Below are 24,724 nucleotides of genomic sequence, written 5' to 3'. Positions count from 1 at the left end.
GGCTCCACCCGCCGCTCCACTGGCGGCGGCGGCGGGTCTTGTTCCCGGGTGGCTGGGCCTGCCCTTCTCAGCCCTCTCCTGGGCACTGGGGACAGCTTCTGGGCTGGGGCCCGAGCCCCACCGAGCTTTTCCACTCGCAGAGCCCGCTCTGGCTGCCAGGCTGCTTTCCCTGAATCACCAGCCTTGGGTCTCCTTCCCACGGCTGGGCTGTCCAGCTGACCTTAAACCCCTCCCCTGCCGCCTGTATGCCACCTGCGCCGCCTCTCAAAACTGAACGCGTGGGGTGGGGGGTGTTCTCAGACTGCACCCCACTTGGCCCTGTCTTTGCAAATCATGGAGCCAGTGCTGATGAGGGAAAACTGAGGGAAGCCGAGGGTGCCGCTAGCGTTCCTGGAAGCACGATCCTGGCGTGGAGCGCTTACGGTTGAGAGGCCCCTTCACAGCACTCGGGCAGCTCGAGGGATCAGAGGTCTGCAAGCCCGCGCTCTTGTGTGGCCCCATGTTTTGTGGAGCTGCCAATGAGGATCTGTCAGAGAAGCCTCTGGCTTGCCTGCTCAGAAACACTGACCGACCAGGCGGTGCACTGGCAGTGCAGAGGGGCCCACCCTAGTCTACTGCCTCCCCTGCAGCGAAGAGTCTATCACACAGAGACAATTCAGGGACAGCCCGCTCCCCCCAGCCCTGTACTGTGCTGCACTAGTGCAGCCTCCGAAACAGCAGAGGATGGAGAAAGCCTAGGGACCTTTGGTCCCACTGTGACTCAGCCGAGGTCCAGTTGCCCTCCTCCCTGGAACTTGTTTGGTGAGGAAATCATCCTGTGCTGAAGTCATTACCGCATGATTTGCTATTGTTAAGAAAACAGGAGAAAGCCAGGAGAGGTCATGGTCACATAAAAACAACTTAAGGATGTGGGCCCAGTGTTGAGTCAGTGGCAGGTGAGGCACAGCGGTGGCATGGAGGACGGTGTCTGCTGGGAAGGGTGCTCACACTGGCGGGGGCTGTAGGTAGTAGAGCTGCAGCTGTGGTAACGAGGGCGTCGGGGACTGGCTGAGCAGCAGGACGGACAGCAGCAGCAGCAGCAGCAGGCCCCAGATGGGTGTGGGGACCAGTGGGTGCTGGCTGACTCTGGAGGGGAGGCAGGAGAGACTGAAGGTGGCCCCAGGGAGATTGGTCTCACCAACATGTGGCACCCCCACCCACTTCTGGAGACCCCTGAAGGGCACACCTGAGCCCTGGGGAGTGCTGGGGGCGCAGGCAGTGCTGGGCCCAGGCCCTCTCGACTGGCACCAGCTCTCCCACCACTGGCATGAGGGCTCGTTGAACCTCTGGCACATCTTGACAACTGGAAGGCAGATGGGAAGGGCATTATTGCTAGGCCTGGTCTGTCCTATATCTCTTTCCAGTTCCCATCTGTCCCTTTACCTCTCAGGAGAGCTTTCTGGGGCAAGCTCATGGTGAGGGGTTCCCAGAGGGATGGAAGGGTCAACCTGGGAGGAGAAAGGACACAACACACCCACTCACTCAATCTGCAGCACCCTGGATGCAGACTACACACTCGAGGCCGCATGTCCCTCCACAGGGCTGACTGAGCTGGCTGACTGGGAAAGAAGGCAGAGCCAGACCAGTGCCCACGCAGTAGTCAGTAAGGGCGAGAGTTTTAGCACTGCTCCTTCCCACCTCCCGAGTCTCTCCGTTTATAGCCCCAAGGGCAGTGGTTTACAGGTGCCTGTTCCTGTGCTGGGCACATATACCAGCCAATCCCTGAAGGCTCTGGCAGCCTGTTGCCACTCCTTCTGTCTCTCTGGGACCTCTGTGCCAGTCAGGGCTTCACATGCCCACATCTGCTCCAAATACAATGGGCATGACAATGACAAACCGACCAGCATGTCACTCCCAACTGCTCGGTCCTGCACCCACATTGCCTGGCCCTGATCTGAGAGCAGAGGAAAGGAGCTGGACTTCCTCAGTGAAGGGGCTGGAGTGTGACAAGGCAGGCGAGGGCTCCAGAGCCTGGTCTGCACTCCTCAGCAGACCCTGGACCCTTCTTCCAAGTTCCTTTACCTTCCCTTGAGAAGAGCTGGGCTGAGACCTCCACTTGGTCCTGCCACAGAGAAGAGTGGAGGAGTCCAGGCCCAATAGTTTGGCCAGGTCATTGAGGCCGCTAGATCTTTGGTGAGTGGGAGTGTGTGGGAGTCTGTGATACAGTTGGAGGTGTAGCCATATCTGTGAGGCTCCAGGCTCAGAATGTGAGGACTGCAGCCTGTATATATGTGGCTGGGCTCTCTGGGGAACATCCTGGCTGCCAATTGTCTCCAGCCTCCCCCTTTCCACTCCCACCCCCGCCTCTCATTAGCTGCACGGAGGGCCTTGTTATCTCCTGGCCAAATGATTTTTCTGACTGTTCTTGAGGAGTTCAAGCTGGAGGGAAGGGGCTGCATTAGTTCCTCAGCTTTAGGGACTGGAAGGGTGCTAGGTATTGCCTACCACGACCAAGCTCTCCTCTTCTTCCTCTTCGTCCTGTCTTCTGGACAACCTAGAGCACACAAAGTCACTGGATACCCCACCTCCCACTTCTCGACGCCACCAGAAGCTGCAGATACAGTGGACCTCAGGGTCTGATGGCTCCTGTGCATGCTTTTCAGAGATTTAAAAAATTCCAATCTTAGAGTTTGTGACCCCCCCCCATCTCAGAAGCCCTTGACCTAGGCCTTCCTAGTTGTCTTAGAGTTTGTGACCCCCCCAATCTCAGAAGCCCTTGACCTAGGCCTTCCTAGTTGTCTTAGAGTTTGTGACCCCCCCAATCTCAGAAGCCCTTGACCTAGGCCTTCCTAGTTGTCTTAGAGTTTGTGACCCCCCCCATCTCAGAAGCCCTTGACCTAGGCCTTCCTAGTTGTCTTAGAGTTTGTGACCCCCCCAATCTCAGAAGCCCTTGACCTAGGCCTTCCTAGTTGTCTTAGAGTTTGTGACCCCCCCCAATCTCAGAAGCCCTTGACCTAGGCCTTCCTAGTTGTCTTAGAGTTTGTGACCCCCCCCAATCTCAGAAGCCCTTGACCTAGGCCTTCCTAGTTGTCTTAGAGTTTGTGACCCCCCCCAATCTCAGAAGCCCTTGACCTAGGCCTTCCTAGTTGTCTTAGAGTTTGTGACCCCCCCCAATCTCAGAAGCCCTTGACCTAGGCCTTCCTAGTTGTCTTAGAGTTTGTGACCCCCCCCAATCTCAGAAGCCCTTGACCTAGGCCTTCCTAGTTGTCTTAGAGTTTGTGACCCCCCCCCAATCTCAGAAGCCCTTGACCTAGGCCTTCCTAGTTGTCTTAGAGTTTGTGACCCCCCCAATCTCAGAAGCCCTTGACCTAGGCCTTCCTAGTTGTCTTAGAGTTTGTGACCCCCCCATCTCAGAAGCCCTTGACCTAGGCCTTCCTAGTTGTCTTAGAGTTTGTGACCCCCCCCAATCTCAGAAGCCCTTGACCTAGGCCTTCCTAGTTGTCTTAGAGTTTGTGACCCCCCCCATCTCAGAAGCCCTTGACCTAGGCCTTCCTAGTTGTCTTAGAGTTTGTGACCCCCCCAATCTCAGAAGCCCTTGACCTAGGCCTTCCTAGTTGTCTTAGAGTTTGTGACCCCCCCAATCTCAGAAGCCCTTGACCTAGGCCTTCCTAGTTGTCTTAGAGTTTGTGACCCCCCCAATCTCAGAAGCCCTTGACCTAGGCCTTCCTAGTTGTCTTAGAGTTTGTGACCCCCCCATCTCAGAAGCCCTTGACCTAGGCCTTCCTAGTTGTCCCTTTCCAGCTGATTCCCAGGTGGAAACAAGGCTCCCTGCTTTACCCCCATACCAGAGACCCCAGGGCATGTGAACTCTGGGCACCCCTGTTGGGGGTACTATGACATTTTCTTAGCCTTGGTCTTTCAGGTCTTGTTAGGGACTGGGAATACACCTCCCCTCTCTCAGCCCTGGAGCCTCACTATCGGGCTCTCTCATGTCCAAACAACTTCTCTAGGTGTGCTAGCCCCTGCTTCCCCAAGCCTGTTTCAGGGACACAGCGTTGGAGGCCCTGGTATCAAGCTCCAGAGGCTGATGGCTCCACAGGGACCCAGGTGTCCCTGCCCCCAGCCTATGTATGCCTGAGGATCAGGGATCTAGCCCTGCAGCTGCCATCCTGCAGCTGCCATCGAGCCAGCAGCTGCAGGGACACAGCTGCACACTGCTATGTGATCCCCTAAAATGCTCATGTGGGTTGTTGAGTCCCTGGCCTCTTGAGGTCAGGCCCCAGCCCCAGCCCATCTTGGGCACCAGTGTTTGTCCCCCCAGTCCTCTGCTTCCTAGAGGACAGTGGGCTGAGTGCCACCCTGGAAATGTGCTGGTAGCAGTCCCATCCTTCCTCCCTCCATCCTGATGACGTAGGAGGTCACACTGCTCCAAGCACCCAGGCAGCCCAATCTCAGCTCTGCCCAGGCAAGTCCAATTAGAGGATGTGTAGGGGCCTCATTAGCTGTGACAGCAGGAGTCTGTAGGAGGGGGCACCACAGGAAGCTGAGGGCGCTTGTGACCAGACATCCAGCGCTTTCCATCCTTACTCAAAGCCTGAGTAAGGCCTCAAAACACACTCCCATCAGTCACAGAGCTAGACTCCAGGACTCATGGAGGCTCATACCATACCTCATAGCCCCTCAAGGAATGGGTGCCCAAGATTAGTTCTGGAGCCTGCAGGGTCTTCCCTGGCTAAGAGCCCTCAAGGTCCCTATCAGCCTTGTTCCTGCATCTCTGGCTCCTTGTAGGGTAACAACTCCAAACCTGTACCATCCAGCCTGGTTCTTGGGGTGCCCCCCACAGCCCCTGAAAGCCGCCCCGGGGTCCAGGTGCCCACCTCCTCTTAAAATTGCCAGGGTCAGGATGTGCTGAGGGCAGGGCCAGGCCAACACCTCCCTTCGCTCACAGGCCCAGGGTTCTGAGGCAGCCAAAGATTGGGGAATGGAGGAGAGGTGTGTTGACTCTGGCAGGACACCGTCAGTCCTTATCCTCTAACAGCCAGAACCCACACTACTTGTGACAGGGAGGCTCTGTCACCTACTCCTTACCTTAAGGATGGTGTTTGGTTTCCTTCTAGAGCCTGCACTGACTCTCTCTGGAAGTTTCTCTGTAGAACATTAAGGTTTGGTCTCCTTACCTCTTCGCACCAGGAACTTCTCTCTGAGCTTCTGACCCAGCTCCAGCCAGGCACCCTCTATCTGAGGGCCAGACTCAAATGGATGGCCCCAGGGACACAAGCTTCTAAACTTCCTGTGGGGTTCCCTCCCAGCACCCAGGAAAAGCCACGTATGCCATGGACACTGGTGCCGTAGATCTACCTAGCTCCTTCTGAGGATTAGAGATCAGTGTTCCCAGGATGCTCCCATCCACCAGCCTGTGCCAAGAAGGGGCTCAGTCCTTTCTCCCCACTTCCCTCTGGGGGTCTCAGGCCAGAGCCAGAGCCTATTCTCTAGAGATGTCTCCTTTGTGCCTGTGACCTCAGTTACCAACCCCGCTAACTTTTTGTTACTGTTGTTTTGTTGAGACAGTGTCTCATCTTGCCCAAGCTGGTATGAGCTCTCACTATGTAGCAGAAGATGGCCTTGAACTCTTCCTGCATCTACTTCCTGGGAGCTGAGATATAGCTATGTGACCACCTTGCCCCATACTTTTCTTTTTTTGAGATAGGGTCTAACTTTGTGGCTCAGGCTGGCCTCAAATTCATGGTAAGTCTCCTGCTTCAGACTTCCAAGTTCTAGAATTGCAGTGTGAGTCACCACATCCATCCCAACAGTTTTCTAATCATTGGTGAGCTCCAGGCTTGTGCACCTGGCTGCCTCTCATAGTCCCTAGATGTCCTCTAAGATGTCACCTCACCCACCTCCTTCCTCAGCACTGCCCTCCTGCCCTGTCCCTACCCCGCCCATCCTTGCTCACAGCCTGAAACAGGCACAATCCCCTTTGCCTGGTCCCCTCCTCACCCAAGTCACATGTGTGTTCTAAGACCATGTGTGGTTCTATGTCCCCAGGCTTCTCAGGTTCTAAGGCAAGGTCACTTTCCCTTTGCTGTCTCCCACTGAGACAGACCTCTCTCTGCCCCAGGCCAGCTGCCACCTGAACTGGCTGGCCCATTTGGGGTTCACTTCTGTCTTGGGTGACTCAGCTGTGTACAGAGTGAGCACAGGGTACACTGGGGCTTCTGCTCAGTGGTAGAGCACTTGCCTTACATAGTACAGATTCAAGTTCCATCCTCAGAACGAGGGAATCTCACCATGGTGAGCTTGCTAAGCTGCCAAGCTTGCTGTTCTGCCTGCCCCACACCCTCTTTTTTGAGACAGGGTCTCTGTGCAGCTCAGACTTATTTAAGTACTAAGTGTTTCTTTTTCTTTTTTTGTTTTTTTGAGACAGAGTTTCTCTGTGTGTAGTAGCCCTGGCTGACCTGGAACTTGCTCTGTAGACCAGGCTGGCCTCGAACTCTGAGATCTTCCTGCCTCTACCTCCTGAGTGCTGGGATTAAAAGCATGCACCCCACCACTGCTGGGCTATTTTTTTTTTTTTTTTGAGAAAGTATCTATGTTGCCCTGGCTGTCCTGGAACTTGCTATGTAGACCAGGCTGGCCTCCAACCCAGAGATCCTCCTGCCTCTGTCTCCTAAGGGCTGGGATTAAAGGGCATACACCACCACTGCCCAGCAGCTTTTCTTAAAGACACTTCATGTCTTCTACAATATGCACAATTGTAAATAAGGGAATCATGACAGGATTTCTCCAGGGCAGCTTGAGTTTGCCCATCCCTTGAGGGCAAGGGTGTGTCCTTTTGGTTAGGGCTGCACCCTTAGCATTCAGCAGGCTCTCTGTTAAGCTCAAGGAGTAGATGGCACAGCAAGAGGGCTGAGGGTCAGTGGGATCCCAAATCCTCTTGGGGGCCTCTGGACTTCTGGGGCTTGGAGCCCCCTCTGCTCACCTGTCTCCTATCGGGGCCCTCAGCGGGAAACTCGGCCCCCTCCCACTGCCACACTCCACACAGAGGACTGGAAAGGCCAGCACCTGATGCATCCTGCTCCTGGAAACAGACGCTGCATCTGAACCTGGGAGGGCCAGAGCAGGGTGGGGCCCCAGGCGGGACTGAGGTGGAGGGAGGCTCAGGGGTGGGGCTGGGACAAGTTGGTAGGTGGGAAGTGTGGGACTGGGCCAAGCTGGTAGGTGGGAGGTGTGGGACTGGGTCAAGCTGGTAGGTGGGAGGTGTGGGACTGGGTCAAGCTGGTAGGTGGGAGGTGTGGTACAAGTGCGGAGGAAATAGGTAATGGGACCCTAGATTGGTAGATGTTAAGGAACATGGCCACAGGGGAGTTTTCAGGGCTGGTGCTGAGGCAGAGCAAGCTGGAGAAGGGCATGTGACTGGGAGGTGCTGCTCTGGCAGCAGTGTGAGCTGGAGTCACCAAGTACCAAGTACCCAGACCTCTGGGACTGTGGGCCAAAGAAGTGAGAGTCTGCACAGGGACACGTGGAGTTTCTGCCTTGGTGTCCTCAGAACATTCCATGGAAGCAGAGCATACCTGCCGGATAGCCTGAATCTCCAAGTCCAGTGATGGGGGCAGTGCCATGATCCAGCCTGCTCTTCCTGCCTCAGCCCCTTCCAGTAACCTGGCCACACAGAGGGGAGGCCTATCTTTTGGACCACAGTCTGCAGACTTCACCCTGTGGCCCAGCCCCCTCCTGCCCCTTTCATGCCTGACCATCCACTTAATCCTCCCTCCCCTGGGACACATCCCTGTCCCCCTTCTGACTATCCACTCACTGCTCTGGACCCTCCTGGCTCAGACTCAACTGCTCCTCCAGGTTCGAGATTTCTTGCCTTAGTTCCTGCAAGGAAGGCAGAGCGTGGGCCCTGGTAGAGAGCCACATCCTTGGTCTTTTCTTCCCTGGCACATACTGCCAAGGGCCCAGGATGAAGAAGCAGTGGCAGAAACTCACAAAGACTAAGAGAGCACAGGAGCCCAGAGCATAAGGCACAACCAGGAACATCACAAAGGCAGAGGAGACTCTTCTAAGGTGGGCAGACTCACAGAAAACAGAGGATGGAGCCACCAGACAGACTCGCCCAGGGAGGGGACAGGAGCTCCCAGAGTGTTGTGGGATGCAGAGTGAGGAAGGAGGGGGCAGAGAGTGAAAAGGTCTATCAGGGAAGGAAGCAGCGGATGCTGAGACCCATAAAGATGGGCACTTGTTACCTGGGTGGTGGTTCTGTACTCTTCCAGAGTGTGGGCCAGGCTCTCTGCATGGCGGGTATGCTGGGGAACACAGAGCCAGGGGTCGGTCAGCACCCTAAGACTCAGACCCTGCAGGCCACACTGTGACCTGAGGCCGCCTGTCTGGGTTGCCTGCCCAGGGCTCAGAGCTGGGTGGGCTCCTGCCACACAAGGCAGGGGCTAGGAAGGCATGCTAAGGGCATGTCTGTCCCCTCCCGGCCCTCACCTCTGAGAGGACTGCTTCACGCTGGCAAATGAGTTGTTCGCACTCACAGAGCTGCCGCTGCCAAGGAAGGAGCCGATACATCTCTTCACCCAGCCTCCCAGCAACCCCCCACATCTCCCCTCAGCCTCCTACTGCCCCCACCAGGCCCCGGCCAGTCTCCCCTCAGCCTCCAGTGACACCCATGGGTGTCAGCTGCTCTGAAGGGGACTCCAGCTGAGTTGCCCAGCAGCCCGAAGCATGTGGATTCTGATGCAGGAGCCTGTTCTCAGCAGCTGCAGTGCTGACTTGGATGCGGGGAGGTGAGCAGTCCTCAAGCCTAGACAAATGCTGCACCTTCAAAGCCTCTTTCTCTGTGGCCAGCTCCTCACTCCGCCTCTTCACTCCATCTCGCTCTGCTAGCAGCTTCCCATTCTGGAGGGAGGAACAGCCTTGCTCACCAGTCAACAGTACTGATGCTAACAGCTGCCATTCACTGCCATACGTTCACCTCAGTCAGCCCTTATTCTCCCACCACCCTGTTGGGACCTCAGCTGGAATTTCTCGTAAGTGGTTTTCCCACTGCTAAGGTGATAACAGGATTTCATGGGGTCCCTGTGAGTTAAATAAGTGAATAACAACTTCCAAGCACTTTGCATGTGAGACTGCGTTTCTTTTCCCATTTTTTAAAGACAAAGGCAACTCAGGCAAAGAGGGATTGAACAATTTGTTCCAGATCACACGGCTCTGATGTTAACACAGGCCAGGGAATGTTCATGAATGCAGACACTTAGAGCAGTCAGCAGGGCCTGGCATGCACCAGATAGAAATGTTAGAGATGAACGGTTATAGAAACTCATGTTTCCTAACATACAAAACTAAAAGTATAATGAGCCCAGAACACACACACACACACACACAGAGAGGCACGCACAATATCAATATATAGCTTGGGCTGGCTTTGAACTTGTGATCCTCCTGCTTCACCTAATCATGCCCAGCTGCAATAATTATATTTTGGTTTCTTCTTTTCTCCATATCTTTTGCTTTCCTGTCTAACTCAGTCATTTTAAAGCAGTTCTCTCATTTTCCCTGGAACAACCCTAGTGTTTACCTACTCACGACAACTTACTTCCTTTAGCAAAACCATAATCTGTGTGATGCCCAGTCCCACCTCTAATACTCAACCTCTTCTAGGGGGCCAGATGAAGCCCTGGGTGACAAAAGACATGTGAGAAGTGGTGGCACTCTAGCCACAAGGTGCACAGGGGCCAGTAGCAGAGACAAGGGAGAAGCAGATAACGCTTAGCCCAAGGCTCACTGAGGAGGCCCAAGCTGGATGGCGGGGCAGCTGCAGGGCTTGATGCAGAGGTGGTGCCTGGGCTGAACCTTCCAAGGGGAGGCAGTGAGGTCGGGAAAAGTCATCCACAGCAGCTGCCCAGTGTGACCTAAGAATAAAATGGCCCAAAGCTGGGTGTGAGGAAAGACATCTATCATCTCAGCACCAGGGAAGCTGAGATAGGAGGATTGCTTTAAGTACCAGGCCAGCCTGGGCTACATAACAAGTGTCTCAAAAATTAAAAACAAAAGAATATGACAATTCAGCTGGGCGGCAGTGGCACATGCCTTTAATCCTAGCACAGGCGGATCTCTGTGCGTTTGGGGGCAGACTGATCTACAGAGTGAGTTCCAGGACAACCAGGACTGTTATATGGAGAAACTTTGTCTTGAAAATTTAAAAATAAATAAATAAATAAATAAATAAATTCGAAGTCCAATGTTCCAGGCACCTGGAGTCTAGCAAACCTCATCCTTCTCCAGTGCCCCAGGAGACAGAGGCCAGCTCCTCTGGTCTCCGGCCTTGTTCCTGCTCAGGTCATCAGTGCCTCTCTCACCTCGGCAGCCTGGGCTGCTGCTGGGTGAAGGGCAGAGGAAGGGCAGCTGGGAGTGCTGTGTCAACACCTGTCCACCTGGTGGGACCCAAAAGCACCCTGCAGCCTCTTGCAGAAGCACCAGCTGTGGGGTTTTGGGATTCAGCCAGCAGCCAGACCTTTGGAGGCTGAGTGTCCTGTTACTCTATCAGGCCCTGCTGTAACCTGAGATCTCAATTTCTAGATCTCAGTGGGTAGCTGCAGAAGGCCAGCAAGCAGCTGAAAATAGCTCCAGCTATGGAGCCTAAAGTTCCTCTGCAGGGCACAGGGCCTGGGGCAGGAGGCAGGGGTGTGGTGGTCTGTTCCTGGGGCTGACTCCTGCAGGCTGCATCCCCCCTGGGGGCAGTGACAAGGAAACCTGACTGCTGGAGGAGCAGCTACCCCAACCCCTCCTGGCTGGCTGGCTGTGCTCCAGGCTGAAGGTGAGACATCCTCCCAGGCTCCCTCGCAGTGGTGAAGGGATCCTCCCCAGTCAATGATGTGGTGGAGATGGCTGTTGAAATGACGCAGAGAGAGGCAGGAGTATGTGTATGGGGGGCGGGGTAGTGCCTCCCCACCTGCCTTGAGCCATCTGTGACTATGAGGCCACAAGCAGAAGAAGCTGCCAAGAGACTGGGTATGGAGGAGCTTGCCTGCAGGCCCGACCTCACCCGGCTAAGGCAGAAGAACTAAGAGTTCAAAGCCAGCCTATATACTACTCAGTAAGACCTGTTACAAAAAAACCCAGGGCAGCCGGTGACACACGCCTTTAATCTCAGCACTCGGGAGGCAGGAGCGGGCAGATCTCGGTGAGTTCGAGGCCAGTCTGGTCTACAGAGCAAGTTTCAGGACAGCCAGGGCTACACAGAGAAACCCTGTCTCGAAAAAAACAACAAAACAAACAAACAAACAAACAAACAAACCCCAGGGCTGGGGATGTGGCTCAGTGTTGCTTGCCTAACACATGCAAGACTCTGGGTTCCAGGGCTGGAGAGATGGCTCAGAGGTTAAGAGCACTGACTGTCCTTCCGGAGGTCCTGAGTTCAATTCCCAGCAACCACATGGTGGCTCACAACCATCTGTAATGAGATCCAGTGCCCTCTTCTGGCATGCAGGCATACACGCAGGAAGAATACTGTATGTATAATAAATAAATAAATCTTTAAAAAAAAAAAAAGACTCTGGGTTCCATTCTCAGCATACTCTCACTTAAGGAGAAAAGAAAAAAAAAGCCAGGGCTGGAGAGACGGCTCAGCAGCTAAGAGCACTGGCTGCTCTTCCAGAGGTTCTGAGTTCAATTCCCAGCACCCACATGGTGGCTCACAGCCATCTATAATGGGATCTAATGCTCTCTTCTGGCCTGCAGGCATACATGCAGAGTACTCATACATATAAATCAATCAATCAATCAATCAATAGAATTAAAAGAAAAGAGCCACCAGATAATCCAGAGACCAGAAACTGCTCTGGGCAGAAACGGCCCATGTGCCCCTGGAGCGGGCATGTTGCAGTCCACTGGTACTGCAGAATCAGGGAGCAGGAGAACCATCCTAGCTGGGTGCCTGGGAGCTGTGACAAAGGCCCCGGGGAGAGGTCTCCTTCATTTTCTGTCCCCCTTTGACGACAGGGTCTCTCTCTGGAACTCACTATTTAGACCAGGCTAGCCTTGAACTCACAGAGATCTGCCCACCTCTGCGTCTGCCTCCCAAGTGCTGGGATTAGATCTCCTTCATTCTTTTTATTTTTTATTTTATTTATTTATTTATTTAGGTTTTTCTAGACAGGGTTTCTCTGTGTAGTTTTGGAGCCTGTCCTGGACCTTGTTCTGTAGACCAGGCTGGCCTCGAACTCACAGAGATCTGCCTGGCTCTGCTGGGATTAAAGGCGTGCGCCACCACTGCCCGGCTGATCTCCTTCATTCTTTATTTTTATTTTTTTTTTTTTTGGTTTTTTTTTTTTCGAGACAGGGTTTCTCTGTGTAGCTTTGCGCCTTTCCTGGAACTCGCTTTGGAGACCAGGCTGGCCTCGAACTCACAGAGATCCGCCTGCCTCTGCCTCCCGAGTGCTGGGATTAAAGGCGTGCGCCACCACCGCCCGGCTCATTCTTTAAAAAAAAAAAAAAAAAAAAGAAAAGAAAGAAAGAAAGAAAATGTCTGGGGGCTGGAGAGATGGCTCAGTGGTTAAGAGCACTAGCTCTTCTTCCAGAGGACCCAGGTTCAATTCCCAGTAATCACATGGTGGCTCACAACCATCGTAACTCCAGTTCCAGAATTTCCCATGCCCTCTTCTGGTCTCCACTGGAACTAAGCACTCACGTGGTGCACAGGCATACATAAAGGCAAAACACTCAGACATACAATACATTCTTTAAAAATATTCTACAAGGTATTTCCCTGACTGAATGCAGACTTCAGTGGGACCCCCATTACCCCAGAAAGGGAAACGGTTCACAGAGGAGCCAGAGAACGCTGAAGAAGAGAAACTTAGGATCTCAGCAAAAGGCCCAGTGCAGACACAGAGTCAGGACAGGAGCTGGGGACCCACAGGGAGAGAACTTCAGCTGGGGCTGGGAAGCCAGAGAAGGGCTCAGAGCTCTGTGCCCTGGCTGGCATGGAGGGGAACCTCGGAACCATGGGACACCTGATTCTGAATGAGCTTCCCTCCCAGCTCACTCAGGACTGCTGCAGGGCAGCAGAGGTAGACCACACAGGTGCAGCTGGGTGCCTTCACAGGAAAGCAGCCAGATCCCCTGGGTGACCCCGGGAGGCTGAGCTAAAGCCATAGCCCAGGAGAGGAGACAGGCATCCAGGCACCAGCAGGTAGAGCAAGCCCAGATTTGAAGGCAAGTAGAGGGAACAAAGGCTGTCAATCTGTAAGGACAGCAGAGGACCAATGCTGCCTGGGATGTGAACCCATATGGATCTGTAACTGATCTGCCACCTTGGGGGAGGAGGGGTGGTGTGGATATCATTAACACTTGATGGATTTCAACGTGGACAACAACTCGGAGTGAACAGGGACTTAAACAGGTCTGGAGTGTAGGGCTAGCCTCAGGTAAACACCGTCTCTTCACTATTATCACAACCCAACTGTGCAGACTCCTGCTGGCTCCTGAAGAACACCCAGGCCTGATGGCCGCCTGCCCAGCATGCCCAAGGCCCAGAGCTCCATCTCCAGCGCCACCAAAATGAAAAACAGAAACCAAAGCTCAGGAGGGAAGGGAAGAGCTACAGGCCTGAAGTCTGTGACTCCTGGAGGTGGCTTTTATAAGCTTTTGCAGTTTCATTTGCATTGCCAGGGATCAAAGCCACACACAACACACCGATATCAAGAGTGGTGAGTGGCACTTTGTTCAGACTCCCGAGTACTGGGATGACAGGCACGGAGCACTATACCAGATGCTGGATCTTACTGTGCACACCCTATCTAGCCTCCCTTGAGTTAGGAACTTTCTAAACATCTGGTTTAAACCTCACACTACCCTGTGAGGTGCAGCCACTGGCTGGCTCTCCTGATGGTGGGGTACCACAATGCACACAAGGGAAGAACTGGCCAGGGCCTCAACATGAACCCAGGGGCTACAGCCTGTGGGATGCTGGGCCCCCTTGGCGGGCAAGACGGGGCAGGAACTCTTAAAGTTGGGTGGGCCTCAGCTTACCTCCTCCTGTAACGTCTCCACCTCAGCCACCAGGTGCTGCTGCTCCTTCTCCTGGCCCAGCCGAGAGAGGATAGAATCAGTTCCAGTCCCTGCCCCATCCCCCTCCCTGACCCAGGAATGCAGTCAGGGCCTCTATCACTGGAGAGCTGGGCTGAGGAGGGCTTATGAGGGGTGAGGGAGTGTGGGGTGAACAGGACCTGGAAGTCAGGTAACCTCTGCCCTTTTGCTGCAGCCATATTTGCCCTGCCGGCACTCACTGTGTGCCGTGCCTGGGCCATTAGGCAGCGATTCTGCTCTTCCAGGCTCTTGGCCAGAGTCTTCAGGTCCTCCAGCTCCTCATCTAAAGCCTTGGCCGCCTGCAGGGCCTGCTGGGTGCTGATGGGTGGCACAGATATGAGAGGAGGCAGGCGGAGAAGTAGAGCAAAACACCCTAGACTATGAGGGGAGACTATGACCATACATAAGCTAGGCCAAGGGGCACAAGGATCAGAGAGAAAGGGACAGGGGCATGCAGTGTGGGAGGGAGACAGCGTTCACTTTTCACCCGAGGAAGGAAGCACGGAGCCACACAGCAAAGACAGAAAGAGGGTAGAGGGAGAGAACGAGAGCAAAAACTGGAAGGAGTCAGTCAGGCTGAACCCGAAGGCCAGAAGACAAGACCCAGATAGGAGGAAGTGGAAGGCAGGCCTGGGCAGTAGGGTGCCTGCCTGTACCTGAGGCCTGGGCAGTAGGGTGCGCGCCTGTACCTGCGGCCTGGGCAGTGGAGTGCCCGCCTGTACCAGCGGCCTGGGCAGTGGAGTGCCCGCCTGTACCAGTGGCCCAGGCTCTCTGGCAGAAGGGAAGACGCAGGCACTCACCTTCGCAACTGCTTGCGCAGGGCTGCAATCTCGGCCCCCAGGCGTGCTGAACCCTCCTCGGCAGTCTCCACGCTGTGCTGCAGCTTGGCGTTCTCGCCAGCAAGGCGCCGGTTGCTGAGCTCCAGGTCCTCTAGGCTGCTCAGCAGCTCAGCTGTGGCAGGCCTGAGGGCAGCACGGGCCTGGTCACCCACCCTGCCCCTGCTCCCACCTCCCCCAGCTTCCTAGGTAGAGCAGGTGCCGGCAGCTGGGGAAAGGGTTCCTCTAAGACAAATCAGAATCAAACTCCAAGGCTCTCCTGAGCCAAAGAACATCCATCTCCCCACTCCCAGGCCCCAGATAGGCTGGAGAAAATAGAGTGGGATGGCGTGGGGAAGACAGGCACCCCTCAGGCCTGGGGTCTTCTCCTCCAAAGCTCTCTAAGTTGGCTGGCTCCTCGGCTTCTGGGCATTCTGGAAAGGGACAGACAAAAGAAGGTCGGACTCTTTGGTGACTTTAAAAGTTGGGGTGTCCAAGGACCCTGGGACTGTTCCAGGACTCTGGCCTCCCAGTTTTTCCATGTGTAGCTTTGGGGTTCCCTGGGCTGAATTACTCTTATTACATACATAGGCTGCTTGCTCATGCTTATCTGGAGCTCAGCCAGGTCTTCAGAACAAGTCACCAGGGGTTCCCCCACTTCCCCAAGCCCCCTCCTGTTCCCAGCTTTCCCCGAGTCTTAAGGCCCTCATCACCACCAGTCTGTCATTGCTGGAGTTCAGCCAGTTAGACTGTTTCCACCGCATCCACCATCACACTACCTTCCTCTCTCCCTGGGCACTCCCCAGCCTCTGCCTCCTTTCTCTGTCTTCCCCTATGTGACCTGGCCACCCTCTGCTGCTCACAGTCCTCCCTGGCCCCCAAGATTGAAGAGGCCTCAAGGTTCAAGGGAATGCCAAGAGCTGGGTGAGGTGGTGCACACCTTTAATCCCAGCAGCTGGGAAACAGAGTCAGGGTGATCTCTGTGAGTTTAAGGCCCGCCTGGTCTGTACAGTGAGTTCCAGGACAGCCAGGACTACACAGAGAAACCCTGTCTCAAAAAAAAAAGAAAGAAAAGAAGAGAAAAAAAAAAAAGAAAGCAAACAGCAACAACAAACCCAACCTGAAACCAAAACAAACATAAAAAAGAGAATGCCGAGAGAGCTTCAGTGTGGGTTCTGCACGGTCACTTTTTAGTGGTACATCTCTGAGGTGTGAGGTCCTGGGCACCCAGCACCCTAGCATAGGGCTGGGATAGAGCCAGGCAGATGCCTGTTCTCAAGGCACAGCAAGCAGGTGTAAGAGGTGTGTATGGGGGCAGGGCCAGGAGGAGCCTGGCAGGCCAAGACTGCCCTGTGCCATGGGAAGATTTCAACAGTGTGGGAGAGCCAGGAAGCGGCAGTCTCTCTCCTCAGCCTCTACACTAGGGCTGGAGCTGGGAGGAGGGATGGAAACCTGACCCCAGAGTCCAGGATGAGGGGCTGTCCCAGAAGGCCACCACAGCTGCAGGCTGCGCAAAGGCCCAGGTGTCTCTTTAGCCCTTGCTGTGTGGAGCGGGTAGATGAGAGGTCCCTGCTCACCCCCGCTGACCCCTGCCACCCCGTCTGCTTCTATAAATAGGCTCACCAGATGGCAGGTGTGGAGAAGCCAGGGCTCCCCCGAAGGCGGTCTCCTCTGCCTGCTCTAATCCCCTGTATCAAAGGCAAGAGGCTCAGGTCCCCTGCAGCCAGGGCCTGTGCCTGCAGGGGTCTGGGTGGTGGAGGGGAGGGCAGTCGGGGGAGTGTGGCTCTATGGGCGCAGTAAGGCCAGCTGGTAGGGCCTGGGCTGTGAAGAGCAGCCCTTCCCATCGCCAGCCCCTCTAGTTCGGCCTCTCGGGTCCCTGCCCCATCATCCGAGGCATTTGGTCCTCAGACTTTACCCCTCCATATCTTTTCACGCGTCTTTCCTTAGCCTCAAGCCAACCACATGGAGTTCCTGGGCCTAACTGGTACTGGCTACAGAGCAAACTTGAAAGACTTCCCAGGTGGGAGGCTGCTGGTGTAGGGACTCACCCATGCAATTGACAGGCAGCAATCCAGTCCCTCATGACCACCAGAAAGGTGCCCAGCTCCACAGTGGCTTCAGCACCCTCCCCGTAAGGGTCCAAGCTTCGGGCCAGTGTTTGGAGGCGCACATCCTGCGGACCCTGTCCTGTCACAGCCTCCAGGTAGGCCAGGAGGTGGGCAACAGCCACAGTGCCTGGGACAGAGCATGGTGGCGAAGACTGGACTGGACACTGGCTTGGGAACAGTGCCTGTCATCCATGGGCTGGTGACATGCCTGCCCCACAGCATGCAGAGGGACCTGGGCAAGTTCCTCCCTGGAGTCAAATTTTCTGTCCACCTCAGAGTGAACCAAAGAGGACGAGCCAGGGCTGTACCCACTGCTGTACCAGGCCAGAGACTAACTCCCTCCAGGGCCTTACGCGCTTCCTACCCCACCCCCATCCCCATGTCATGTTCCTGTCCCTGTGGGACCCCTGAGGAGGGCCCTAGCCCAGCCCGCACCTGTCTTGTGAGGGTCACAGGCTTCAAATGTAGAGTTAAGAATTTGCTCCTCTAGGCTGAGCAGTGGTCCTGAATTCAGTTCCTCAGGCTGCTCCCAGAGGTACACTGTAGAGAAAAGACGACCCGCCCTGTGTGAGGGGCACCAGGACCTTGCTGCCTCATATCCAGTCTCTGCTGAGTTGGGGGCTAATTTATTTAGAGCGATCTGTTGTTAGGCTAGTGAAGGACAGCAGGAGGCTTCCAGTCAGGAGGCAACATGAGGGTTTTTGAGTCACTGCTCCCAAGTGGGGCCCATCTCTCAGGCCAGGGAGTGCCCCCTGCTGTCTGTGGAGTCCTTAATGAGCTCTGAGATGACCCTCACCTCCTCCTTTCTCCAACCTCCCAGACTACAGATCAGAGGGCACCAGGCTTGAGAAAAGCAAAGAAGAGGATTCTGGAAAAAGCCAGGATGAAGGTGGCCCAGGAGCAAGAACAATCCGATAAGGCGTGGGCAGCCTACATCGATCCCGCCTGCTGCAGCCTTCCTCCAGTTACCCCAGGGACCAGGTCTCATCTCTCTATCCCCAGCATGGCGTCATCAGAGCTGGAGGAGCACAGGCCAGCATCAAGAGGAAGAGGAGGGAGGGGACTGTCTAAGCAGGGGCAGCAGGGGACTGGTTAGGAGCTGAGCCTCCTGTCAGACTCCCCTGAGTCAGCAGCACCACAGCACCACAGCAGACCTTCTTTGGGAGGTCTGTTTCCATGCCAGTAAAATCCCCCCTCAAGAGGATTGAGAGGGCTGCTCTGCCCTCATGTGTGAAGATGGGTGTGCATGCATGCGTATGGGAGTGTGAGTGTGTGTGCATGTGTGATATGTTCAGTGTGTGTGTGTACTGTGTAGTGCAATACGTAGTGTGGTGCGATATGTGTATGTGTGTGTGTCTATGCATATATGTATATGTGGTGTGTGTTTATGTGTGCGCGTGCGTGTGCATGTGCGTGTGTGTGTGTGTGCGTGTGCGTGTGTGTGTGTGTGTGCGTGTGCGTGTGTTTGTGTGTGTGCGTGTGCGTGTGCGTGTGTGTGTGTGTGTGTGTGTGTGTGTGTGTGTGTGTTGGTAGGGCAGCTCTCACTTGGCTCAGATCCACTGTGTATTGTGCGTATGTGCCTGTCTTCTGGGATCTTTTGGTCTTCAGCTATATTCACATTGCCTGAATATAGCAGGCACTCAATAATCTCCATGCCATAGAGCCTCTCCAAGCTAGAGGTGGCTTTCACACCTCTCATTGGCCTGGCTTGCTGAGATGAATGCCCACTGCACATGGCTGCAGGGTTAGAGTCTGAGCTGGGGATGAAGTGGGCAACCTGCCCCACACTACCAGCAAGCCAGGACTCAACCTCTGAGCCTCAGCAGTGTCCTAAGGAAAGCTACCTCCCTCCTAGAAAAGAATGGGATAAAATGTGGGTGCTTGGCACATAAGTACAGGCACTCATGGAGCATCAGACCAGGGCAGCTGCTGTTCCGAAAGGTGAGTCTGCGGCAGAAGCAGCAGAAGTGGCCACAGCTGCCTTCTAGCACAGGAGTCCCCTTTCTCACACTTCCCTGACTTAGTTCACCAGAGACCTGGACCGTTCTTGCTCCCATGTGAGGGCCCTAGGGGCCCAGGTGAGTTAGGAGAGGTGGACTTCGGCTGCTCTACTGCTCTTTATCCTCCTGTGTTACAAAGGAGGACTCTGTGGCCCAGTAAGGCCACTGCTACATAGTCCCTTCCCTTCACTTCCCAGTTGTCCTGAAATTCACTGTGTAAATCAGGCTGGCCTCAAACTCACAGAGATCCACCTGCCTCTGCTAGTTAGTATTAAAGATATGCGCCACCACTGCCCAGCTCTACTTTTCTTTCGGGATCTTTCTTCCACGTCTTCCCCAACCTCTCTCACATGTCTAGCCTCTGTCCTGTGTCCCTCGATACATACTCCCATCCTCCATCTTGTGCCTTCTCTCTCCTTTGCTACCCCTGTCTTTCAACCCCTGCTTTTCCTGTGGGTGAGTTCTCTTTCCTAGGGCAGTCTCAGGAGTTGACTCGGAGATGGTCATAGTTCCTGGTGGCCGCACGCCCTCTGCTGGTGCAGGCTAGGTTTAGATGGCAGTCATTCCCCCCAAGCCAGGCAGCCTTCTGGTCCTGGCACGCTGTGTCTGCCTGCCTGTAAAACCCTCCTATTTGTAGAGGTTACTACTGAAGTGCCCATCTCAGGCTGGGCCGAGCTGTGAACACCAGGAGCCTGGAAGGCAGGACACGCCTACAAATGACCCCACTGCCTGCTAGAGGCAAGAGCTTCTTGACTAGACCAGCTCTCCCTGCTAGCACATCCTCAGGAGATGGAGGGAGAGGTCAGAGGTGAGGTCAGGGCAGAGTGGAGGAGGGAGAGAGATGGACGCTTAGGGAACAGAGTTGCTGAGATAGGGCAGAGAAAGAGACAGGCAGAGAAGAAAACAGCGCTCAGAGGCAGAGATGGAGGAGGCTGGCCCACAGAAGGAAGCCGTTAGCCAGTATCTTCCTCCCTGAGCTGATGTGTGCTGGCTCCCACACCGACGTGTCTACATCTGCCCGCCCGCCAGGCACCGAGCTGCCACAGTGAAGCGGGCCTTGCTGAGGCAGAGGCTGACTGCACTTGAACAGGCCAAGATGTTTTGTTAGTCTGAAGCACCACACACTAGTTCTCAAAGATGTCTGAAAACACAGGAATAACTCAGCATGTTTTTATGCTGCTTAACGTAGAAAACAGTTGGTATGCGTAGAGTTAAATCAGTCAATAGCATTCGTATCATCTGCTTGATCTGGCCTTGAACTTTCTGTCTTCTTGCCTTAGCTCTGCAGTTCCAGGACTACAGGTATGAACCCCTTGCCAGCTTTTCTCTTTTAAAAAATTAAAAGTTACATACGTGAGCTGGGCAGGTGGAGCACACATGTAATCTCAACACGTGAGAAGCAGAGGTAGGAGGAATGAAAGTCCAAAAAACAAAAGCAAAGCCCAGAGATGGGGACACAGCTCAGTGGGGATTGATTGCCTAGCACACACAAAGCCCTGGATTCCGTCTCCTGCACTGTAACACACACCCACACACACACACACACACACACACACACCGGGGAGCAGCAGCAAGAGTGGAATAAGGTCTGTGGAGCCATGCTGAGTCTTGCACTAAGCAGGTGACAGACAGACAGACAGACAGACGCCAGTGTTGGGAGGAGAAGTGCATGAGGAAGGGAGAGAGGGCCAGGGCACCTGTTTTACCCAGAGTCAGAGCTATCACTGGCCCACGAGCTGAACACAGGCAGTCAGTGGGAAGAGGTGTGGAGGTGTGGATGTTACCGTGTGCAGTCTCCAACAGCTGCCCGCCAGAGAGGAGGACATGGGAACAGACACGTGGCAAGCCCACAGTCGACACTCAGCCCACCACCATTTGCTTCTGCCCACCCTGCCTGGCCACCTCTCCTGCTCCCAGCCTGACCCGCAGCTCCCTCCTCCTCCTCTTCCAGGCAGACACCTACTTTGTGCAGCACAGCCACTAGCTGGGTCCGCTGGCAGCTCCATGGACCACTGCTGCTTCGCTGCTGCTGCTGGTGAAGCTCTCACCTTCCCTCCACTGCTAGGGGGGCTGGGGAAGGGACAGTCTGTCCAGATAGCTCCTAGAAGGACAAACAGAGTGATGGCTTCCTCAGACTAGCCACATTCCCACTGCTCCATCTCTGCCCCAGGCCCTCGGGGTTCGCAGAACCTGTTTGCCAGCCCCATCCCAACTCCAACCTGGTTTTATGGATTTGAGTATGGGATGGCAACCTGAAGACTGAGGAGCAGGCAGATCATCAAAGCGGGAGGCAAGAGGGTGGGGTCACCTGCCGCTCCAGGGCTTGTGGCCACCTCTCTTCCCCACAGCCTGCCAAGTCACCCTCTCTGAGATCCACCTCGGCCCTTCTGCCTTCCCCACAGCCTGCCTTAGGTTCTCTCGGTCCATGATCTGTTTGCCTCCACAGGAATGGGCATCACCGGGACTGCTTCCTTGTCTTTTTTTCCTCTTTAGGCTTATTTTTATTTTATGTCTGCACGTGTATTTACCACATGTGTGTCTGATACCTTTGGAGGCATCAGATCTCTTGGAACTGGAGTTACAAATGGTTGTGAGCTGCCATGTGGGTTCTGGGAAGGAAAGTGGGTCATTTGCAAGAGTAGTGTTTCAGGGTTTTTGATGTTTTGTTTGTTTGTTTTGTTTAAAACAAAACAAGGTCACTCATTACAGCCCTCATTGGCCTGGAATTTGCCATGAAGACAAGCCCAGCTTTGAACTCAGATCCACCTGAGTTCCAGAGTGCTGGGATTAGAGGCATGAGCCATCAAGGTGACAGAGAGCAAGTGCTCTTAACCACTGAACCATTTTTCCTCTCCATCAGTAATCTCCGCGTCCCTTACCCTCCATGGCCATGGGAACTCAGCATATCACCTCCTGGCCTGCTGCTCCCTGGGTTCTCACAGGCCCTTGTGGACCTGGGCCTCCCTCCTCTGCACCCTGATGGTGCTACCTCTATTACAGCCAGGTCAGTCAAAATAAGGGCCACTTTTGGCAGGTGATGGCGGCGCACGCCTTTAATCCCAGCACTTGGGAGGCAGAGACAGGTGGATCTCTATAAGTTCATGGCCAGCCTGGTCTACAGAGCAAGTCCAGGACAGCCAGGGCTGCACAGAGAGACCCTGTCTTGAAAACAAACAAACAAAAGAAAACAAAAATAAGGGTACTTTCAAGAGAAAAGGAGGCATCATGAGTAACTGCCCCAGGTGCTAGGCAACAGTGCCTCTGAGGCCGAGAAGGCCCCTGGGGCAAGGGTCAGAGAGGGTTCGGGTTCCCACCTGCTTGCCTCCCTTTTTCTCATGAAATGCAGCCAACACTGCCTTGCCTGTATTCCACTAGCTGCACGTTTCTGGAGACATTATTATTTGGCTTTTGGAGACAGGGTCTTATTACGTAGCTTCAGAGGGCCTTCTGAATCTGTGGAGGCCAGGCTGGTCTTCAGCTTGTAGAGATCCTCCTGCTGTCCAGCCTAGAGGCTTTCAGAAGGCACTGGGGAAGGGACATGTTTCCAGAGACTTCCAGGAACACAGCAGGAAGAAAAGGGGCAAGGGGAAAGACTCTCTTGAACTCTGCCAGAGTTTGGGGGCAAACTTCTGAACTAGGGAGATCAAGTTTCTGGTGGGTGTCTGAGGGGCCTTGGACATGGGTGGGTCCTCGTATCCTAAGGGGAAGTCTTGAGGGGTCCCTGAACTAGAACTCAAGGGCCACATTTCTAGGGTGTCACTAGATTTCAAGGTCCCCAGCAGAACTTGCAGAGGCTCTAGTACAGATTTCTAGAGTGTGAGGCAGGACTTGAATACAGAATTTCCACCAGGATTCCATAGGAAAAGCCTCTGACACGTTTTGAGGAAGAAATCTGAAGGGATATCTAGAAGATTCTAGTTGATGTCGTGGTGGCCTACACTTGCGATACCAGCACTCAGGAGGTTGAGGCATCAGGATCCAACTTTGAGCACAGCCTGGACACCTTAATGAGGCTCTGTCTCAAAAACCAACACAGAGTCCCTGGAGAGGCAGCTTAGTGATTAAGAGGACTAACGGTTGCCCTTCCAGAAGACCTGGGTTCCATTCCCACCACCCACAAGACATCTCACAACCATCTGTAACTTCAGTTCCAGGGGATCCAACAACCTTTTCTGGTCTCCACAGGCATGCACCTGGTGCACGTACATACATGCAGATAAAACACTCATATACATAAAATAAAAATAAATACATCTTCTAAAAAACAAAACAAAACGAAAATAAAGCCTGGTAATGATGGCATACACCTTTAATCCCAGCACTCGGGAGGCTGAGGCAGGGAGATCTCTGAGAGTTGGAGGCCAGCCTGGGCTACAGAGCTAGTTCTAGGACAGCTACTCAGAGAAACTATGTCTCAAAACAAAAAACACACACCTACCCCTGCAAAAACAAAATGAAACATAAGTAACTGTTAAGTATCAAAGTTTCTGGAAGATTGTAGCTGGGCATGTTTGAGAGAGCTGTAATCTTAAAACTGAGGCAAGAGGGTCACAAGTTCATAACCATCCTGGGCAACACTTAGTCTATCTCAAACAAACAAAAAAAAATACACAAAACAAACAACAAAAAGCATCGGAGCCGGGCGGTGGTGGCGCACGCCTTTAATCCCAGCACTTGGGAGGCAGAGGAAGGCAGGTCTCCGAGTTCGAGGCCAGCCTGGTCTACAGAGTAAGTTCTAGGACTGCCAGGGCTACACAGAAAAATCCTGTCTTGAGGGGAGTGGGGGAGAGACACAACAAAAAAATAAACAACAACAACAAAAAAACAACCCACAAACAAAAAATTTCGGCCGGGTGGTGGCCCACGCCTTTATCCCAACACTTGGGAGGCAGAGACGGATCTCTGTGAGTTCGAGGCCAGCCTGGGCTACAGAGTGAGTTTCAGGGCAGGCTCTAAAGCTACAAAGGGAAACCCTGTCTCGAAAAACAAACAAACAAAAAATTAAAAATAAAAAATTCCCAGAGAGTATTCCATACATTTCGGAGAGGATTTGGTCAGGACTTGGAGCGTTTTTAAAGGCGTAGGCAGGTGATGTTACTGGGGAGTCTTGCAGGAATTTCGGGAGTGACTGCCGCGGCTCCTCGGGGGAAATGGCCACAGGCAGGGCGTACCTGGGGTCAGGCCTCTCGGGACACAGCTGGGGGCCGCCAACGACGAACGGCGGTTGCGAATGGCGCGGAAGAGGCGTGCTCACACGCGCCTTTCCCGCCAGAAATGCAAATGACCGCCTCCTTCAAGACCCGCCCCTCCCGGGCTCCTGTCTCCACGCAGGCGCACACCGGGCCGAAGGCGCCCGCGGAGCCCCTCACCAGGAAGCCCCTGCTCGCGCATGCGTAGAACTCCTTGGGCGCCTCGCCTAGGCCAGAGCGAGCGCATGCGCACTGGTGGAGCGAGCCTTGGTAAACCGCCGGGAACTTTCTTTGTGGTACAGGCTCTTTGCCTTCGGCCTGGTGAAATAGCAGGGTAGGGGTCGACTGAAGGACTCCCTGTTTACCCCTCACTGAGCCGAATCCTGTCTGTCTTCTCTTGGGTCCGGCGCCCGCTACCGTCACAATGGTGCCCAGCCTGGTCCAGCCTCACGTCTGCTCTGTGCCCTCCTGTGGCATTAATACGTCCCCGACCTGCATTCCCCCAAATTTGTTACTTATTTCCTTCCTTAGTTATTGAG

The 24,724-nt window shown here is 54.3% G+C and overlaps 1 protein-coding gene across 3 annotated transcripts; it reads right to left on the bottom strand.

The window, feature by feature from the left end:
* Positions 1–821: 821 nt before the first annotated feature.
* Kash5 (KASH domain containing 5) lies at positions 822–24,371 on the bottom strand. 3 transcript variants are annotated; one of them, XM_052713045.1, is made up of 20 exons: positions 24,168–24,371; positions 20,960–21,097; positions 17,432–17,536; positions 16,937–17,123; positions 16,512–16,576; positions 15,256–15,322; positions 14,874–15,035; positions 14,274–14,391; positions 14,017–14,067; positions 8,806–8,883; positions 8,473–8,529; positions 8,229–8,288; positions 7,796–7,860; positions 7,554–7,641; positions 6,962–7,060; positions 5,068–5,126; positions 2,485–2,533; positions 1,423–1,487; positions 1,226–1,342; positions 822–1,125 (listed from the first exon to the last, which is right to left on the bottom strand). In XM_052713045.1, exons 2-20 carry the CDS (start codon positions 21,000–21,002, stop codon positions 984–986), a joined length of 1,677 nt encoding a protein of 558 aa, XP_052569005.1. In that variant the 5' UTR covers positions 21,003–21,097; positions 24,168–24,371; the 3' UTR covers positions 822–983. The 3 variants fall into 3 exon arrangements, with proteins under 3 accessions (XP_052569005.1, XP_052569006.1, XP_052569007.1); XM_052713046.1 differs by lacking the exon at positions 24,168–24,371 and adding an exon at positions 24,033–24,161; XM_052713047.1 differs by lacking the exons at positions 16,512–16,576; positions 16,937–17,123.
* Between the last annotated feature and the right edge of the window lie 353 nt (positions 24,372–24,724).

The sequence above is a fragment of the Peromyscus californicus genome, unplaced genomic scaffold (assembly GCF_007827085.1).
Source record: "Peromyscus californicus insignis strain IS unplaced genomic scaffold, ASM782708v3 Scaffold_4__1_contigs__length_199733344, whole genome shotgun sequence".
Taxonomy (NCBI): domain Eukaryota; kingdom Metazoa; phylum Chordata; class Mammalia; order Rodentia; family Cricetidae; genus Peromyscus; species Peromyscus californicus.
This window is presented reverse-complemented; position numbering and strand designations above follow the sequence as displayed.

Coding starts and splice junctions, on each gene's coding strand:
- Kash5 (XM_052713045.1), bottom strand. CDS start 21,002: ATGGAGCTGCCAGCGGACCCAGCTAGTGGCTGTGCTGCACAAA. Junction 14,392..14,873: donor CTGCGCAAGCAGTTGCGAAG/GTGAGTGCCTGC, acceptor GCCACCCATCAG/CACCCAGCAGGCCCTGCAGG. Junction 2,534..5,067: donor AACCAAACACCATCCTTAAG/GTAAGGAGTAGG, acceptor TGTGTGCTCTAG/GTTGTCCAGAAGACAGGACG.